Here is a 20410-nt window from a genome sequence, read left to right as displayed (position 1 = left end):
ATTAACTATTGCTGGATCAGTTGCATTGGATTCATGTTTAGATAGTTATCTTCCCAACTAAAAGGGCAACGGGATTTTTTTAATAAAATCTTGGTTTCTAGCGCACAATTATACATGAGGCTTTAAAAAACCTACAATCATGTGTCTATTTGCACAGCTGTATAATTGCATTATGCATGGGGCCCTGAGCTGGCACAAAGGCAGGTTAAAATGCTGTGTGTATTGCTAAAATGAGGGTCAGCTGTATCAATGAGGGTTGTTAATAGAAGGACCAGTAATACTGTGTTAGCCAGCAATAAGCAACTTGCAGAGGGGTCAGATGAAGCATCCCAGGCTACGGAGACTGGAAATCTCCAGGACAGGCAGCAGCTTTGGGCAGTAGCAGTGGGTGATACAGTGGCATCCTGTCCATCCCTGTGTGTCCAAGCATGGGACATTAGCTATTCTGTGCTCTGCAGGCTCTTACAATTTTAAAACATTCCTTTTCTTGTCATCATTACTACAGATAGAAATAACTACAGGAGGAAATATGTTGTGATTCATCTGATGTCCTGACAAGTTAGTAGCACAGAGAGACCTACCCTGGGCTTTGCTTACTCCTCCCTCTGACTTTTTACTACGGTACCAAGTTTGACCGGGTGTCTTTTTTAAAACATCTCTTTTATACTAATTAATTTGCTGCTCACATACAGGAGGGTTGGTAATATTAGGGGAATGTTTATTCATCGGTTACCTACATGGTTCAGTTAGGTTTTCTCTGTTGCAAACCTTAAACTGGGTATGGGATCTAGGTAGGGATCTTGAGGCTTATTTTTGTTACTAAATCATGCACTTGATGACTCCTGAATTAGAAATCAAGAACTTTTCCCTGTTCCTTGGGGCCAGTAACACCCTGCGGAGACTGAGTGGTCCTGCCTGGCAATCCTTCAGCAGCAACAGGGTCAGCCCTGCAGCAGGCTCTGCTCTTGTCCACGGTGCAAACCTGCCCTATGCCATGAACTCTTATTCCCTGTGGAGCAATGCTCCTGGGACCTTCTCTCCTGGCTGCCACGCATTGGAGAGCCCAGGCTGCCTTCCAAACATCCTTCACTCTGCTGCTCTGGAGCGCTCTCTCCACTGGATGCAATGAAAACTCGTCTTTTGTAACAAGCTACTAGAATATAAATCCTCTGGGAGACGCTTTAATTAACAGTTATTCTCGCTAGACATGTTTGGCTTGGGGGAAAAGAAGTTTTGAGGAGTTATTAGGACTTGCAAATGGCTCTCCAGAAATCTGAATTCTGGACTCCATTGAAAAAATGAATAAATAAATGAATAAATTCAAAGGAGTTCAAACCTCATTGGTGAAGTATTTTTTCCTAACCTGTTTCAGATCAGCGCACAGCTGGGCGCCTGATATCTCCACTTTGTTCTCACCCTTTTCCAAGAACCCCCACTACTCTGACATGTATGACTTGACCTCTCCTACATTACAGAGCCGTATTTAAGAATTTCCAACGCTGACACCAATTTTATTACATTTTATAACACGCTGCTTTAAAATATGAAGTGCTGGGATGCGATTATGTTGCAACTCATGTAGGAACCTACAATACCAAGAACTACACGTCCTCAGCTGGTATATATTACGACACGCGATGTTCTCCCCTCGCCAAGGTGCTAACACAGGACTTCTGTTGTGTGCTAGCACGTAGCAGGAAACTCTGAAGCTGAGAGATGGTTGTGTTACCCCTGTGTTACAGCACAGGTCCAGGAAGCTGGAAGCGTGAAACACAGCTGTGATCACGGGATTTGTCCACAGCAGAAAGATGTGAACACTCTGTCTCTGCTCTGTGGAAATAATACGTTACAGCAGATGTTACTGTGCATGGCTTTTATCCCTCTGTGGTAATAGCATAAATTGAAGGGAAATTCTGGCTGTGGTGTTATAACCGGTCCTTCCCCCAAATTCTTCTCCAAATTATTGTATTATTGTCTCCCTGAAATATTGTCACAAGTACCTTCTTGTCATAGAACTGTCATTAATACTTATTTTTATTTTCCTAGGGTCCACCAGGTCTGCCGGGCTTACCAGGACCACCTGGCAAGAGAGGTTCCCGAGTAAGTGGTTTTAAAATTTCTCTCCATTTGTACTTGTATCCGCCTGTCCAGCTGTTCCAAGGGCTGTTGTATGTTCCTATGTCTGCGTAATGATTGCTTCAAGCCCCACTGTTGAGGTCTGGCCTTCATGCTTCCTCTCATTCCCTGTTAAAGGTTTTCAGGAGGCCACACCGGGGACTTGCAGCCTCCCTGAGCTAAGGATTGGTATCAGCAAAGACTGGGGATGAATATTTCCAAATGGCTGTCAGAAGAATGAGCTCGCTCTGTCTCATTTCGTTTCCAGTATCCATTCCTTCTTGCAAACCCAATGCTGAATATTAGCTTTGGCGGTTTTTTGTTCCGCCTTTCACTCTGCTTCCCAAATTGCTTCCTGTGAGGTCCTTCACTGGTGGGCCATGGTCTAGGACCAAGGACTCAACACACAAGGATGAGCTTTTGTGTTCCCCAGAGACCTACTCCCTGAGCTGTTTTCAGGATGTTGAGCATAACATCTGAGCTGTTCTACGAGATCCATTGCAAATTCCCGAATTTCTTCCTCCCTACATTAAACTCTGATGCAGATCTCTGACCATTGAGTGTTATGCTGAGGAAACATCTGGTGCTGAGCGCCGTGGTTAGCTGTGAGAAAAGCCTTCTGCCTTGGCCTAGCTGCAGAAGCAGTCTCCCAGAGCTGGGCAATATGCCTGAGCTGGATCCAGTCAACTGTTGGCACCATCTTCATGGTAGCAAGGTGCTGTCCCACAAGGTAGGGTCATGGAGCCCATTTCCTGAGCACTGAACTGATGTGGGTTGGGAATCAAAAGATGCAAGTGTCTGAGGCTGGAAGGAGGGAATGTTTGGATCCGTGATCCAGGCAGCATCCTGGCCTGGCAGCGAAGGGAGATTTCCTCACACATACTTGGCTAAAACTCAACCCCATGTAATGTCTTTAAAGAACAACCAAAAGGCTAAGAGCTAGAAGGCTGTGCGTTCCCTGAGGACACTTGTTACAGTCCTGTGAGATCTTGCAGTAACCAGTAAAGATAAACGCAGCTTCTTTCTACAACAGCAAAACCCAAAAGGTCTGCAGGACCCCCTGCAGCCTGGGCCTGGATATTAACAGACCCGAATACTTATTTCTACTCTAAGTGTAAGGAATTAGCATGAGGCTTATGTATTTTACGGGCAGCACAATCTGTTCCACATTAGATACATTCTTTAGTGAAGCATCAGTCTGACTGGTTGACCAGTCCTGATGGTCTTCTGTTTACACATACCTGAGCAGCAACCACATCGGCAAATGGCCCGGAGTTTGCTGTTCTTAACAAGTCCCCATGAAGGCTGAAAGTTTGTTCTTACCCAGCAGATTACTCAGGAGAGGTGTTTAGTGTTACTTCTTGCAGTCCTCTAGTGTGTGGAGAAGAGCCCAAACCGGCATCCCCTGCCTGCTGTGTGAATGACCAAACTTTAGCTCTACATCCGAATTCCACTACCTACCAAAACTTCAGTTTTTCTGAAGAAAAAGGCATTGTGGAAGCCGTGTCAGAATTTTCAGTGTTGTTCCCCAGCTGTGGCGTGCTCCAACCTCTATTTAAGATGATCCTCTGAAACACAATAAGCAACAGAGGATTTCGAAGCTCAGTTCCTGCCAGAGGTGCTGAGAATCAGCCCAGCACAGCATTCCCAGTTAGGAATTGCTCCGCACAGCTGAGCCTGGCTTGGCTCAGACCTCTGCAGAGAGGCCGTGCTAATTTTGGGAGGGGGCAAAAGGGTTGCTCTGTAAATGTCTGGCCTGGAGCACTGGAGACAGAACTGCTCTTGTGCGTAAGTTGTTTTGACTTTGCAACGTGTTTCTTCTAGTATTTTTTTGTGGCTCTTTGGGGTTTAACGATTTCATTGTGAGTAGAAGAGCTGCCAGAAACTAAGACGGTCTTAGGGGAATTTTTGCGTCTTTGGCTTTTGTTGGGCATGAGCCACTTAAAAATAAACGTGCAACGCTGCGGGGGTTATGTTCTGCCTCTGCCTCACCTGATCCCCAAAGCAGCTGATGGTTCTCACACCAGCCCAGCTCATCAATAACCCATCAGGTGCCCATGGACCTCCAGCCCAGGACTGGAGCTCCTGAGAGGAGGTGAATATTGTAGTGCTCGATGCCAGGGGAAAGGAAGGATTTTGTTTTTGTCACCAGTGGAGTTTATGGCCTAAAGCATGAGACATAATTGCCCTTGCTGTAGCTTGCATAATTTCTATGTTATTGATGCTTATACAATTACTTGGCTCATTCGAAAATCTAGTCACAGCATTTGACTCACGACCTTCTGTGGCTGTGAAGCCCATACAGTGGCTCTCTTGCTGATGCAGCACAATGTTTCCACTCCTTTGAATTCTATGTTGTCTCTGTTTTATTTCCCTTTCCCCCCACCATGTTTCTCGGGGTAAAACGAAGGCTCTGATTAGCTTTGGCTTTCAGGGTCAGATTGTGGTCAGTGAGAGTTTGTAAGAAAAGCTGCCTGATCCCATGGTTCTGTCTCCTTGTTTCCAGCAGATAAGTATCGCTGGACTCGCTTGTAGGGTCTGAATGTTGCCCTTCCATTTAAGCGATGGTTTGCTTTAACAAATGCCAGTCTCTGTAAAAGCATGAAAGAGGTTGTGTTCAGGACACATCTTGGCATTTAAGTGCAACCCAAGGTAGGGAAGCTAAATGGATAGAGGCAGCCTTCTTGAAAATTACAATTTCTTGACTTTTTAAAAAAGCAAATCCCTGTTTTAGAAGCATGGAATTAATTTTACACCCTGTCACTCACCACCAGGGACCCATTGAGATAGTAGAGCACAGATATAGTCTGAATCTCTCTCCATCTACAAAGGTAGGGGTACATAACAAGTGAAATCTGGGTGTTTCTTCTCATGATTGCCTAAGGGACTCCAAGGGAAAGGAGTAAAAATGTTGCAGTTCTGATGACTGGAAATGATGGCTAATAAGGCTTTCTCGGGAGCCCCGCAAACCCATGTAGGTATTGCTCTATTGGTCATGGATGCTTTCCAGGAAGGTTTTCTGTCTGTGTCCAGCTAGGATTGGTTGCAGCTTTTATGTCTCCATTAAAGAATTTGCAGTATAAGAAAGAGATGTGGCATAGAATGGTTTGATTTGGAAGGGACCTTAAAGATCATCCAGTTCCAACCCCCTGCCCTGGGCAGGGACACTTCCCACCAGACCAGGTTGCTCAAAGCCCCATCCAGCCTGGCCTTGGACCCCTCCAGGGATGGGGCAGCCACAGCTTCTCTGGGCAACCTGGGCCAGGCTCTCACCCCCCTCACAGGAAAGAATTTCTTCCTGGTATCTAATCTAAATCTCCTCTCTTCCAGTTTAAAACCGATCCCCCTTGTCCTGTCACTGCACTTCCTGACAAAGAGTCCCTCCCCCGCTCTCCTGTAGCTCCCTTTAGATGTTGGAAGGCTGACCACACCGCTTCTCTTCAGATGAATGTGCCACATCGGGGAGTGTTGAAGGGAAAAGGGAAGAGTGGTTTTAGCAATGAGGGGTTTCCCCAGGTTTCTGCCAGGTGAAAGCACTTTGCCAGGCACAGAGTGGGACACCTTTTCCCCAGCAACCCCCCCGAGCAGTTCTGTGCAGGCGATGTGTGTTGCCCCTCGTTCCTGCAGATGACCCTTGCGTTTCTTCACACATGAGGGTTTAGCGGGGAGGCAGCGGCCGGGACGGGGCTTTGCTGGCAGAGCAGTGCTAACGAGCTCCACAAGGAACTGTCAACACAGGGTTCCCACTGGAGCAATAACTTCGGCACCATTGTAGCTCCTTCCTGCCTCACCCAGGACTCACTGAGCTTCTCTCCCAAGCTGTCTCCACCAGGGGCTTTTGCCAGCATGGCAACACCGATCACAAACCGCTGCTCCTTGCAGTACGGTTGGACCAGCAAACTACCCACAATTTCACCAGGTGGGCAGAAAAGCCCTCTGAACCATGATGCTTGGTCTTAACTGCTGCCTCCAGACAAGTGCTGTGTGAACCCTGGTTATCTGTCCCCCTCCTACGTGAAGGAGACAGCAGCCAACACGCGACAGACAGGACTATGGTTGTTGGCTTCGCTCCCAGGACAGCAAGAAAAGAGCTATGGTCAAACTTCCCAAAGCACTTAAATTAATTTAGGAATCCAGGTCCTGCTGGAAGTCCATCTCCCTCTCTGACAGGTGAGCAAACTCCTCAGGTACAAGGGAGTGTTTGACCCATGTCCACGCAAGAGGTCAGAGGCAGAATTGGGAATTAAAAATCCTGGCGTGCTTCAACTGCTCCTGTTTCATTTAACCTCTCGGAAAAATGCAGGAGAAATCCAAATGGATGGGTGAAGAGAAAAATATATATGCACTTACTGATGCTTTGGGATGCTTTGACATCCTCCTGTGAATCTCAGCAGCTTGAAAGATTGCAAGGACCTGGCGTAATGTGTCCCTGTTACATTTGGTCTGTGATTGCAAAAAATCTCCCTTTCCTTCAAAATGCTGGACTTCCCTCCTAAAACAAGCAAGGACTTAGTCAGCTCTAGAGGTTCCCCGGTATCCTCATTCCATTAGGAAGGTTTTCCAATTTCTGAGAAGAAGTGTTTAAAGAAACAGTTTGTTTGACTTCACTTCAAATATTTAGCTCATTTTTTTTCAGCAAGCCAGAGGTCAGAGGGGGATCTGTAGGTCAGGAGCAGAAAAAGTTGCTTTACACAGTGAAACCCCAAGACATAATGAGTTTTGAATGGGTGGTCATTCCTCTGACTGAAGCTTTCGAGCAGTGAGCAGGAGTTCGGAGGATTTTTTTTCCCCTTCCTTGTGAATGCTGGAGGGATGGGGGGAGCTGTGCACAGTTACACTTTTGTTAATTTTTGTGGGCTGTGAACCATCAGGCATAAAAGCGCTTCTGTGAGCAGGGTCCCATCTCCAGGCGCGTCACCGAGATGAACTGGGTGCCACAGTGTCGTTCTCAAGTAGCATCGTTCACGTAAAAGACATTCCAGGGGGATTACAAACCCCGTCACCTTTGGGAAACCCCCCCCATTCACTTGGAGAACACACTCGGGGATTGTTCTGGTCTCTGTGCCCCTGAGCCTTGGGCTACTGCTGTCCCATGGTCACATTTTCCATGGAATTTCTGGTGCAAGGCTTGGAAGATTTCGGATGCAAGTTTGCTTGTTGCTAGCTGGGATTGTTTCAGCAGTTACAAGGGAGCCAAAGCGGGTGGGTGAACAGGCGTGTGTGCAAATAGTAATACATGATGTGGGATTTTCTTATTCAGTGTTCCCAGCATCGTCCCATCCTGCGTGTAGAAAAGAGGAGGAAGACTAATGGAGCGATGATAAATACATTTAGGAGAATCCCAGTTTCTAGAAATGAGTGGGAAATTGAATTGAATCCAGGGTAGCATGAGTAAAATACAGCAATTAACGATAGAACTACAAAGCAATTAACTCTTCACTTGCTTCTCCATGAAAAGAGGGCTATTTCTGGGAGCACTGGTCGGAGGTGGGTGATTCTGAACGATAGAACTACAAAGCAATTAACTCTTCCCTTGCTTCTCCATGAAAAGAGGGCCATTTCTGGGAGCACTGGTTGGAGGTGGGTGATTTTACTGGGGGCAGTAAGAGAAGAGGAATGAACGTTGGATTTGGTTTTAGAAAGCAAGGGTGGGTAGCTTGGGGACATGATGACCATTATTAGGGCTTGCAGATTGGTGCGTGGATTAATTTGTAAGGCCTGTCTGTTCAGATTCTGTGTTTTTAACAGCTCCTGAGGTGGATGCTCTCCTGTACCTTTTGTTACTCAGCCCATCTAACTGTACCACACCACATCCTCCTCCTCTGCCAAGAATGTGGGTGTAATCACAGATTCAGGACTAACCGTGTTGGAACACATCTAGATCAGTTATTTTTTACCATTTTTAGGACTACTGCCAGACTACGCCCTTTTTTCTCCACGGTTACTAGAGCAGTTTAAAATGTCTAGCATGAGCCCCGGCCTTGGTTACAGCAGTTTCTTGCGCGCCAGACCGGACTTTCCACCGTCACTTCATCAGCAGGATGTGGCCACTTCTCACTAGGATAAGATCACATTGGTCTTTGGGAACAGGACGGGTTTCTGATCTTCCTTTGCTGGGATTACACGCTCAGAGTCTCACCAAATTCAGTGGTGGAGGCTCCATCTTATGGGAAGAGCCTGTGTTTTTAATCATCTCATGTTTTACCACTGCATAGTGGGACTAGAGTCTTTCTCCCTTCTTCCTTCCATCTGGTTAAGGCTTTTTTATGGTTGTGTCGCTGTGTTTTGGTTTAGGTCTGGAAGAGCCAGCGCTAAATTTTGCTGGGAGCGTGTTTAGTCTCTTACCAGGAGCTCTTGATCAGCAGCTGAGCTTCCCATGTTCCAGGTGTCCTCCTGGAAGCTATCATTTTCAGCTAGGAGTCACACCAAACCGGGCTGTTCCCTCCAGTCTGACACTGGTTTAAGCTTGCCCCGGGCTATGGTGGAGCATGGATTTCAACAAACTGCGCTGAAACGGGCTTTGGGCCAAGCCACCTCGCTCCAAAGTTGAATAACAGCTGAATTCCCTCCTCAAATCTAGCAGCAGCCGGGATTTATGAACCCTGCTCAGAGCTACCTAGATTACTGCTTACGTGTAAGAGCTTTTTAGGAACTCATCTTTTATAGAGACTTTACTGTTCTGATTTCTGTCACTTAATATTAATTTTCAGACGTATTTGAGACTTGGAAGACTTAGGTTGAAGCACTTTCGCTACCACAGACTTGTTGAATTACCTTAGGCAGCACATTAAGTCCCACCCAATGAGATGAACAGATGATGCCATATTTTACTGGGAAGATGGATTTATTTAAGACTTCTCAGTGCTCAGTTACTCCGGTTACAGCAGCTGTATGGGTTTTCAAATGACAAGTCGATACTCAAACACCTTAGTTTTAATTAAAAATTGTTTCAATTTCACTGGAAATTCACAGCCGGGATAAACTATTGGAGAATTTCAGGATGAAAATTTGGAAGGCCATTAAGAATGGGATAATACCCTAACCATTCTATGATAATAAATGTATTTGGTTTCAGGCTGAAAATTTGAAAGGAATTTAAGACATTAAATTTATTTGGGTAAAAAATGCCATCTGACAAGTTCAGCCTCAGCCTTTTAATTGAACAGCCTCTTGCAGCAGAGCAACATGTGCTGTGAAATAGCACCGAGCACTCAACAACTGTCTATATCACAAGGCAGAATAGCTCAATAAAAAAAAAAGCCATTATTTTCTATTACCATGCAGTAAAAATAAAACGGAATAGACATCAGCACACTGATGTTCTCTCAAAAGAGAACAAGGGCACTGAACTGGATGGCAGTCGCGTGTTTAGCCGCAGTCATTTTTCCTTGGAAATCAGACCCTGAAGATTTTGGCCCCACATACTGAAGAGCTCCGAGAGGGTGTCCGGGTGGTGGTCCATCCCCCAGCCTGTTCTCCTTCAAACTGGAGGGTACATTAAAGTGCTCCTCACGGGGGTGTAAAGCTCACACACACAGTCTTGGCAGAACAGGAGCCTTTGGAATTGAATCTTCAGGTTGTTTCATCTCCCAGGAACGTGTTCAAGAGGACTTAGGACTGTTATTACTTCTGCCTGAAAGGTTAACAGACCTTCTGTGCTGTATACAAACCCAGGATAAACTATTCTCGGCTGCTTATTCCAGATAACTCCTTAAATAGTCTTCGGAAAATATGCGGGGTGGCTTAAATACGATGCAAAAGGAGATACTGCTGTATGTGATCTGAGGTAAATGTTCTGACAGTGTCGTTAGCTTCTGAGACCTATGCAAAAATACAGATTTATATGGTTTAAACAGGGACTTACCTCTGCTCCCCCCGTTTTACTATCCGGCCACCCATTCTCTTTTCTAACCTTTAAAGGCAAAAATCTGGTTTCTGGGGAAATGAATTCATCTCAAATAGCTGAAGAATTTAAAATTTCCCTTTAGTAATTAGTTGTGTTCTCTTCCGTTTTGGCCAAAACTGATCGTTAACACCCTGCCACGCTGCCACTGCCCTCTGCCTCTATCTCTCTCAGCTGGGGCTCCTTGTGGAGCTCCCCAGTTTCTGCTCCTGGTTGTGTAATATTTGGTGTACCCAAGTCACGTTGTCGTGACACATCTTGTGGTGACAGAGGTGGGAACCAGCAGCCAAGCTTGACCCCTGGGAAGGGCTGATGGGTTGAAGCTGTCCCTGGGCACAGGCTGCTGTTAGCACTGGCCACAGCACAGCCCGAGACTCTCTGCTGCTCCCAGGACTAATGCAGATGCCGTCAAACTCCTTTTGACTTTTGTGTTTCTTGTGTTTTTTAGGGTCCCCCAGGTCCCCACGGAAACCCTGGCTCACCTGGCCCCCCAGGCCTGAAAGTAAGTATTGATTGGTGTGAGAGCTTTCACCTTCTTGTTTGAGAGGATGTGCCAGCAGGGAAAGGACAGACCTTTTCATCCAGCTCCATATAAACTGGCTGAAGCCATTTCTTCCCTCCCCTCTGCTTGCCCAGGGGCCAAAGCCTTTTCCTGTGCTTGTGAGAGACCCTGCTGGATACCTCGGTACTTGGTTCTCCCAAATTTCAAAGGCCGCCTAATTAGGAACTTGCTTAAGTTCTGCCTGTGCCAGGGAGCAAACTGCATCGTTGAGATGAGGGCAGTGGAATCCTCCCACTCCAGAGCCTCACCAGGTCCTTTCTTTCCTTTCTTATTTCTCTTCTCTGGGTTTTGCATCCTACTCATCCACCTTTGGGTCCAGGCAGCACCCGGCTTCTTACTCTACCTTCCTCCTCCTGGAACTCCCTCTGGGAGTCTCTGGGAACCCTGAGCTCCATCAGTCCTCCCAACTCATTCCCTTGCTTCCTTCTAGATGCCCTCATCTCTTCCATGAGGTCTCACAGACCTCCTGCAGTGCCAGGAGCCCTGTGTGTTGTCCTTTTCTCCTTTTCCCCCTGGGGTGCTGCAGCCAGGTGGGAGCTTAAGCTGGAGTCACCCCCAAAACAGCCAGACCTCTTCCCTTCACATCAGACCTTAGCACGGACACAGCTCCAGGGGGGAGCTAATCCAACGTGCTATTTCCCTTCAGAAAGGTGTTATATCTCCCAGCTCCTTCCTGTGTTTAAGGCTCTGTGTTTCCTAAAGACTGAAGTTCCTAGGAAAGGGGTTTCAGCTCCTTCCTGTGTTTAAGGCTCTGTGTTACCTAAAGACTGAAGTTCCTAGGAAAGGGATTGTTTTGGTGTCATTGTTTACACAGGAATAGATTTATAACACCTATCTGGGACTAAAGAATAGTTGAATTTGGAAAGGCAGTGCTTAGTAGAGGTTTTTGCTACCAAGGAAGCTGTAGGATGTCTCAGCCAAACATAGAGAAAGGTGCAAGCGAGAGTCCTTTCTTTTCATGATCCCATCAGTAGGCAGAGATGTTATGAAGACTATTGATGCTCTGGGAAAAAGATTCTGGAAACTTGGCATCCTGCCTCTACGTGATTAAAAATTAGGCACTGGAGACATGCTGGTGAACAGCAGCTGTTTTAAATTCTGAAGTGTAGTTATATGGCCTGAAAAGTGGGGCTGTAAAAGCTCTGCATCTTAACGTTCTGCATTTATTCTCCATCAATGACTTCCAGATCACACTTGTTGAGTTTTATAAGTAGAATCAAAGTTCTTTTATCTAACTTCCAGTCCTGCAAATTCAGCCTCATCCAATCTATAGAGTCAAACTATGTTTCTATGCTGTAGGATTTTTTTTTTAAAGTGCTTTTAGCTTAATGCCTTGTCAGAAATCATCATTTGGCTGTAACACTGTGTTCAGTTGGTCTCCTGCTAGAAATAAAAACTTCCTGTAAGCATTTTTCCTCCATTTTGATGCATGGTCTGGCAGCAGGAAGCTCTTAGCAGATGGATAGCTGTAATAGTCTGCGGCAGAGATATGGTGTCATCAGTCTGTGTGATGTATTTTAATTTTGTCCAGCCACCGTTTGCAGGATTAGGCTTTTTGACATGATGTTTCGTCAAAAGAAGTATTAAGTTTGCACTGGGATGTGAGAGCTGTAACTCAGCCCAGGCCTGGGCATAATTTCACCTCTAGCAGGGAGAGCCTGCCAAGCCGTGATTGCAAGATCTTTGCATGTGAAGCACTTTTTTGGAAGGTGTGTATCAGATCCTAGAGTTTTGACTTCCTTCCTTCCCTTCATTTCTCTGGTGTTACACCAGTCTCAGAAATTGGATTTTGCACAAAAAATTGATATTTCATAGAATCATAGAATGGTTTGGGTTGGAAGGGACCTTAAAGATCATGTAGTTCCAACCCCCCTGCCATGGGCAGGGACACCTCCCACTAGACCAGGTTGCCCAAACCCTATCCAGCCCTATCACCCCCTTAGATTTTAAATACTTCTACTCTTCACCAGGCTTGACAAGCCTGCACCTGGAACCTAACATCTTCTTAGTGGACCCAGCCCACGGCTGAAATTATGGACTTGTGAAAGCTCAGCCTGGGCAGCAAGGCAGAGCAGCCCCAACTAGGACTTCTCTTGTCAAGAGCCTTCAAGTGGCTGCTGGACTAGGTCTTCCCTAGATAGCAGTTAATGCCATGGAAAAAACAAGCAATCCAAGAAAGGAAACTGAAGTTTCCCAGATAGATACAGCTTGGAAACAATGACTAATGTTAAGTTATTGTCACTTAGGAAGCAACCCAGGAGCATAATTTTTATCAGCTGAATTAACAGAGCACTCCTAAGGTCAGGCAATCAGCTGTGCTTGAGGGATGCGACGTGGCATCGCAGCTGGCAGAGATTTCTGTGCTTGTGCACGTCTCCTCTCCTGTTGTGTTAAACTGGTGACACCAGCCTTGAGCTGTGGGACTCCTGCATTTCTGAATCTGTCCTTGCAGAGCCGTCACTGGAACCACTTGAGATTCCTTGTACTGAAGAAGCCGGTCTTTTCCCCGAGCTGTATGTGGCTGTGGAGCCATGTTCCTGCTGATGTGTTTGGGCATGCTCCCACTGACTTCAGTGGCGTTACACCCACTCGTGCCACCTGAGAATTTCACCCATCTTGCTTTCCTCAGCAATTTATAGCACGCAACTACTTAAAGGGGGCTTCTTGCCACTTTTTGCATGCTGTTTGTTGTCCTTGGCAGTTGCAAAATTGCTATTGCATCTAGTTAGTGAAGACTGATTATAGTAGATAACCTCTTAAATGGCTACAGATGTGTGCTGGGCTGGGGTTGTGGCTGGCTGTGTGACCTGTGAGCTGCTGGTGGAGGCAGGAGGGGTATTTTTGCTAACAGCTAGCCATAGCTCTGAGGATGCCCTGATAGGGAGGAGGGTTAGCTGTCAGACTGGGTGTGTTTTCAAAAGCCATTACAAGAGTTGGGTTTGCATCTCTTATAGGGAGGCTTTTGGCATCAGGCATTAGTGTGGTTTGCTTAGTTAGCTGCTCTAGATAAATCTGGCTTGTTACAGCACTCGGAAAAGTTGAATTTTCCTTTGAGTGAATGGTTTGGCTCTAAAATAGTTCATCAGTTTGGCTGACTGATGTTTAAAATACTGATGATTAAAATACCTTGATGTTTCCAAAGCTAAGGTGTTTCAATTGCACAGCTCTAGACTTCTCCCAGGTGGGGAAAAAAAAGAAGAGAACAATTTCTTCCTTTACAAGAGGAAGCACTGGGCTCAGTCGGTTGGGATGGGAAGGAGGAAGCTCATGGGCAAGGTGTGTGGCTGAGTGATGGACAAGGCTTAGGTTAATTCCCGTGTTGTGATTGCTGTGCGGGAAGAGTTGGGCAATTAATCCATAATTCCAGCCCTCCCAGGCATCCGTTCTCTCCAGCCCTGATGCCATCTTGCTGATTAACCTTAGAGAAGTGTGATCCTGTTTGTGGCCAAGTTCTCCACCTGTGTGATGGCCTCAGCTGTGTTGAACACAGAACTGTGATGTAAAGCACAGTCTTTGCTAATGTGACCTGGAGCTTCCCAGGGAAAACACAAGAAGCTCATATTCCTTTGCATGGCTCAGTCATTGCATTGAGCACCTGGCAAGATTTAGGGACAGTTGGTGGGTGTCTACCTGCTGCAGGAAATTAATTTTGCAGGGTAGAAATTAATACCTAGAGATGATGAGGACTGCTTTAATGTGTTCCAAGCAGTCGTAGCACCCACTGACTGCTCTAAGTTTGGGGAGTAGGAGAATTGCCCTGATAACAGCTGCATGCAAAGCAAGATTATCTGCATGACTTCATTTACTGTTTGGAAACCAGGCAGCCTTCGTTCAGAACTTGCACAGATGCATCTGCCTTGAATCAGCAGTGCTCCCTACAGTCCGTAGCCAAGCAGTCTCACTCCCTCAGCCTCCCAGCTTGTGGTGGATGGTGGAGGAGGAGAAGGGGAGATTTGGAGATTTACACTCTGTGCAAGGTGGGAAGTACGTGTGGAGTGTAGTCCAGGGAGGCTGCATGGAAAACCTGCTCAGATAGCTGTAACTAGACCCTTGTGTCCCTAATGAGAAATGCCAGTTAATAAATATTATTGCTCCTTTGTAGAGTCTCACCTTCCCTCCAAACCCTTCACTTAACAAGCTTTAATTAACTTCACGACTGTCCTGTCCTTGGTGGCTGGTTTTGAATCCTGTGCCGCTGATGTGGAGGACAGAGGTTGTGACTTGTTTATGATCCCAGGGGTGTTAAATGACCAGTGCCTGATACCCGTGTCCTTGCTGTGCCAGAGGAGATGTTATACAGACCTGAGCAGCTTTGTGTGCTAAGCCTTACCTCTCCCCTGCCAAAAAAATCTGGCAAACTTCAAATCTCTTCCACTTTTTCGTACCTCTGTCTCTCACCCTGTTAGGTGCACACAGCACCTTTCCGCCTTGTAAGAAGTTGAACCGGGATTTTCAAAGCAATCTACTGGAAATAGATGTTCAAATGCTGCTGAAACTCCAGCCTGTGTTCATAGGGAGATCACAGTCTTAAATTGTAATTTTCTCTCGTCACGGTTGTTAAGAAGGAAAATAAAGAATAGCGCCACTTAAGATAAAGTGTGCCTCTTCTGCAGCCTGAAAGCCTCACAATTGCTCTGGCTGTTGGTAGTGTCTAATTAGTGTAACTTTCTCTGCAGTTTCATCTGTTTTCCACAGTTAAAAAAGCAACAGCATCTAGCAAGTTGTTAAGAGGGATGGTTTAGCCACAGTAATAGGCTTGGTAATTATTTTTGTGATGGTAGCTGTAGACAAGGAAAAAATCACAGCTGTCTAGTCTAATAAGTATCAAAAGTCCTGACTTTGCCTTCTTCCAGTTATCCTTTCTTTAGTCAATTTAATACTGTCAAATACTATTTAAAACTCAACACTTTAGCAGCAGCAATCACTCACCAAAACCAGCCCCAGCAAAGCAGCTCTACCCGGGGACTTCAATACATTTGGGACGTCGGGGCAAAACAGGGATAAAACAAAATGTTTTTCTAATTTGGAGGTTTGGTGGAAGCAGAACCACATCTACGGGGTTGGGGCCCTGGGTTCTGTCATTAATTTAAGTTTCTCATTTCAGGGTCAGAAAGGTGATCCTGGGCTGTCGCCTGGAAAAGCTCGCAATGGACAGAAGGTAAGATGTGGCCCAGAGCACAGGAGCACGGGGAGCATGATGCCCTTAAACCCTGGGCACACACGGGGAGGGAGCCCGTACTGCAGCCACAAGCATCACGGCTGCTCAAGTGGACTTAGGACTGAAAATTAAGACTCAGAGCCAGGATTCAGGACTAAAGAGGGTTCGCTAAGAGATTCACCACAGTGCACTGAAGTGCTGCTGCCACAGCTTTTTGTTGTCCAAGTGTTTATCTATCTTATGCACAATCTGCAACCCAAACTGATGTCCCTGCTGCTGCAGGCATGTGGCTACTTAAGTATTTAAAATAGCAGATATGAGATACAGCCACACCTGGCCAGCCCTGGAAAGAGGCAATCCCAATAAAAGTCTTGAAGGCAAAGGAAGGGATGTTCTTGCCTAGGAGCTAAGAAATAGAGTTTTGCCTCGTGTCCCATAGACAATTCACGGCAGATGGATGGGCTGGGAGCAGCCTGGCTGTCCCACGGGTGGGGAAAGGGAGGCTTCTCACACCATTGCACTGCCAACCCATGGGACCTTTCCACCAAGGTCTGCTCAAATCTGCACAAAGCTCAGGACTGGGAAGCGTGGCTGGTTTCTGGATTTAGCAACTGTTCAGGATCAGAGTTCTGCTAATTCTTTTCAATAAATTACAGCTCCCATTTTTGCTGTTTCACAGCTGAGCGATTTTTACTGAGGCAACGAGGCCTCACAGAAGTCTAGAGATGAACAGTAGAGCAATCAGGGCTCCACAACATCTACCTCAATTAGTTCTTTCAGTGGTGCCTGCACAATACTTCATAACTCATGTCCAGGGCAGGAGGCCTGGTTCTCTTCCTTTCATCGTAAGCCTTCCTATAAATGCACAGCTAATAGAAAGCATCAGCCATGAAGAATTTAGGCCCTCCATTTGAAACCAGATGCCTCCATGAGGCACAGCAAGCCCCACAAATGCAAGATGGAGGGTGATGCTAGAAAACATTGAGACGACTAAGTCTGAAGCGATGCTTTTAACTTAACAGCACGAGATGCCTTTTGAAATTTCTGGTGTGCTCCATCGGAATGGCATCACATGGAAATCATCCACCCGCAGAGTCTGGAACCGTTTTCTTGCAAGCATGCTCGGTGTGAGGAAGGGAGAGATCCAGATCGCTTTTAGCTCATGTTAACAAGGCTTTATTCCTGTTAGCAGTAATAGGAACAAGGAGTTTCCAGCAGGAGTTTGGAGCGACGCCTAATTTTCAAGCGAGATACTCCAAACGCATTTGCAGTAAGGAGGCACAGCGCAGCCTTAGAGACTCTAAAGGGTTTTTTTTTTGATCCTAATCAGAGGAGGCCAAAACGGGATCCTACAAATGGATGAGATGTTAGAGAGGTCTCACAGCAATGGGCTTCTCCCTTCCTGTGATGCTTTGGGTACGCTGGCTGGGACGTGATGAGCTCCCCTTTCAAAAGTACAGGTCACCAAAAAAACCCTCCCACCAGCCACCTGCAAAGGTTCAATCCGTGTCCTGTAGGCAAGTTAAATAATTATACCAGCAGTGCCATCTGAACGGGAGCCATGGGCTGAGCCAGCACCGCAGCAGAGAGTGAGCACGATCACAGGGTTTGGCAGGCGGTACCTGCTGTTCTTACTGCATTTAAAAGCTAAAATTTTCTTGCCTTGGTGGTTTAAATGCCTATCGAAAGGTGAATGAAGCATGGGACTGAATGAGATCATTGGAAAAAAAAAAAAAAAAGCATTCATTCTGCTGGCAAAAAGCTGGACTTTAGCAGCAGCTGCCATTAATTAACTGGGTTTATTATTTATATGAGCCAGTTAATAGAGAGGTTGTTTAAATCTACACTTCTTATTCAGTCAGTTTTTCAAGAGTTGTGATTAGAATCAGAAATATCAATAGTTGGGTACTACTGTCAGCAAAATGATTTCAGGAACAGTTCACTAATCATAGGGAAAACGTTGCTGAAAACTAATCCAACTTGCTTGCTTCCTACAGGGAGACGTGGGCTTACCTGGTTTGACTGGGTTCCCTGGACCACCTGGTAGAAAGGTAAGAGTATTCTTTTCTAGTGAATTAGATCGGTATTTTTATTTTATCATCTTCTCCTCTAATTCTGCCTAAAAGATTTAATTAATTCTTAGTATCCAGAAGAAAGAGCCTGATGCCTGTTTCGCAGGTGTATAAACTGGGACACAGGCTGAGCAACTGCCAGAAGGTTGTACCAGCCAGAGTGTGTAAGGGTATGAAATGAAATTCCAGATCCAGATTTCTGTTCCTTCTTTATATTCCACATCCCATTGCTCTGCATCCTCCTTCTGCTCCCTGACACTGTGTCTTCCTCAGGAAGCTCAGTTTAGATCTGGTTCAGCCAATATGTTAACTAAATGGATCTACAACTGGCATCAACTGGATTCAGACCAGGTTTAGACATTCCAAGGACACCTTGACTATTTCTCCTGGTAAAGCACATTTCAAACAAAATATCTGTATCTCTTCCCTCTGTTTTGCTTGGAGATTGACAGCACTAGCCAGCTTTGGCCTTATTTGCTTCAATATTGATGTTTCAACAACATTAACATCACCAACAACAAACCTGTGCCTAGAAAGGATACATAAGGATGGAGCACAACCTCCATCCGTGCCTTCATGTTGCAGCAGTGTGTGTGCTTATATTCATGCCTGCAAGTCTTCACAGCAATACCTTGGCCATCTGTACCTTCTCCAGATGAAGGATATTTCGGCTGACCTTCCAGGCTGTAGGTTGGTTTGGATTTTTGGAAGCTGGCCCTGCTGCAGGGAGTTGTTTGATAGTTGGGCTCAGTGGACACGACTCCTTTCCTAGCGAGCCAGTATTGACATAGCAAAGCCGAACGGTTAAAATTAGCATCTTGTTCCAATCACTTCGTCACTCAATGGGCCCTTGAAGTTACACTGTTCCTTAGGCCAATTAGCTGCACACAAACACCCACCCAGGTATGCTTTAAGACTCTGGGGAGAGAAAGAAGGTGTGGAGGAGGCTGAAAGGAACCCTCCCTCTCCATGATTGTTTGTTGCGAGCTTTATATTGGAATCAAATTGCCAAGAGTAGGGGCTGGGTTCATTTTTCTACTCCCGAGGCTGGTCATGCTTGGGGTGCTGTGTGGAGCTAGGACCAAAAGAGTGATTAATTACCCATCTTCTGCTGTCACAAACAAGTTCTAACAAATAGGGTGCAAAGAATACCATTTTCCTGGCATAACAGCTCATAAAACAAAACCTTGTGGTTACGATCAGCAAAATGCAATGTCAGGAGCATGAGGACTCATAGTGGAAAAAGCGGAGAAGGAATAGGAGATTGAACAAACATTCCTGAGTCCAGCACATAGCCTTCACATCTGATTTCAGCTCCCTGAGGACAGGGCGAAGGCAGGGGTATGCTTCTGTTTCTTCAAGTAATGAGCAAGTTGGACGCTGAAATTTTTCCTTTGGTGCAGCTTAAAAAAAAACCACCTCCCAGTAGCACTAGTCTGGCAGTGGCTTTGGTGTAACCTGGCTTTTATTAGCATCCTGCATTAAGAAAAAAATTTACAGCTGTTGGAGAAATGTTTGGAAAGAAATCTTTTTTTATCTGGATTCCCTGCTGGCCTTCTCCCAGTGAAAATATGCTGGTGTTTGGCTGAAGGTGGGCAACACATCTTGGCTACCAGAAAACAGCAAGGCCTTGGAAACGGACATCCCCCCCTGCTCGCTCCATGGAGGGACTGTGAAAATTGCTCCAAGGGCTTTGATCTGAAAATGCCATGTAGAAATTTTCAAGTAGGCAAAATGTTTCACCAGGGGAAACAAAATACTTTTCCCACTAAATGAAACAACTGGCTGAGCAGCAGGAGCTGGAGCTACAACCGAGCAGCATGTGGGTTTGGGTAGTGTGGTCCACACTGCAGTGCCGACCTCTGCTCTTTGCAGGATTGGGGTGTCTGATCTCAGAGCACCCCCAAAGTCATTTTACCTGCACCCATCTATGAGTATGTGAAACTGCCTTTCAAGCAGCGGGTGTAATTCTCATCCTCTCCAAGCAGAGTAAATGTTGCTTTTGCTGACCAGGAGTTCTGGGGAACGGTGGCCAGACCTGGCTGTCCACTCTGCCCTCCTTTCTGGGGCCCACGAGGCGTGGGTGGGCTTTGGCTTTTGTCTGGGGGCTGGAGGCTACAGCTGCCTTGCAGATACATCTCAGCAGAGCGCTGCGGTCGTTGCTGACGTGCCACGGAGGAGAAAACGGTTGTAGCAAAGTGCAAGATCGTAGAAAACAACAGCAGTGAGAGAGAAAAAGCTTCGCTAAGGTCACCCAGGGAGTAAAGACAGAGCTGGGAATTGGTCCGTGCTTCCAAACACGTCCTGTCACGCAGATCTCATTCGCTGGCCTCTTTACTCTTCACGTTTCCTATCAAAGTGCAGGATGATCCTTCCTAGCTAGGAGAGCGTGGATTATAAATATCATCACAGATGAGTAAATCCTCCACTGGAGTGCAATTTCCTTTCTAAATCACAGCCCTTTGTGTTGAGCACCCTGTAATCATCAGGAAGTGTTTGGATAAAAGAGCAAATGCAGTTGTTTTCATACCCTCTGCCCTGTCATTTTAGTGCTATTTGAAGAGGATTTTAGCAGGTAAATACTTTCACATTGCAGCCAA

General features: G+C 46.1%; 1 protein-coding gene across 1 annotated transcript in view; it reads left to right on the top strand.

Annotated features, from left to right (window-relative positions):
• COL27A1 (collagen, type XXVII, alpha 1) overlaps positions 1-20410 on the top strand; it is a 175205-nt gene that overhangs the window by 30230 nt on the left and 124565 nt on the right. Inside the window, exons 4-7 of the mRNA XM_014949542.1 lie at positions 2047-2100; positions 10467-10520; positions 15685-15738; positions 17736-17789. Of these exons, the coding sequence (XP_014805028.1) occupies positions 2047-2100; positions 10467-10520; positions 15685-15738; positions 17736-17789 (216 nt within the window). The remainder of the gene's footprint in view (positions 1-2046; positions 2101-10466; positions 10521-15684; positions 15739-17735; positions 17790-20410) is intronic.

Source organism: Calidris pugnax, unplaced genomic scaffold (genome assembly GCF_001431845.1).
Source record: "Calidris pugnax isolate Ruff unplaced genomic scaffold, ASM143184v1 scaffold22, whole genome shotgun sequence".
Classification (NCBI taxonomy): Eukaryota; Metazoa; Chordata; class Aves; order Charadriiformes; family Scolopacidae; genus Calidris; species Calidris pugnax.
This window is presented reverse-complemented; position numbering and strand designations above follow the sequence as displayed.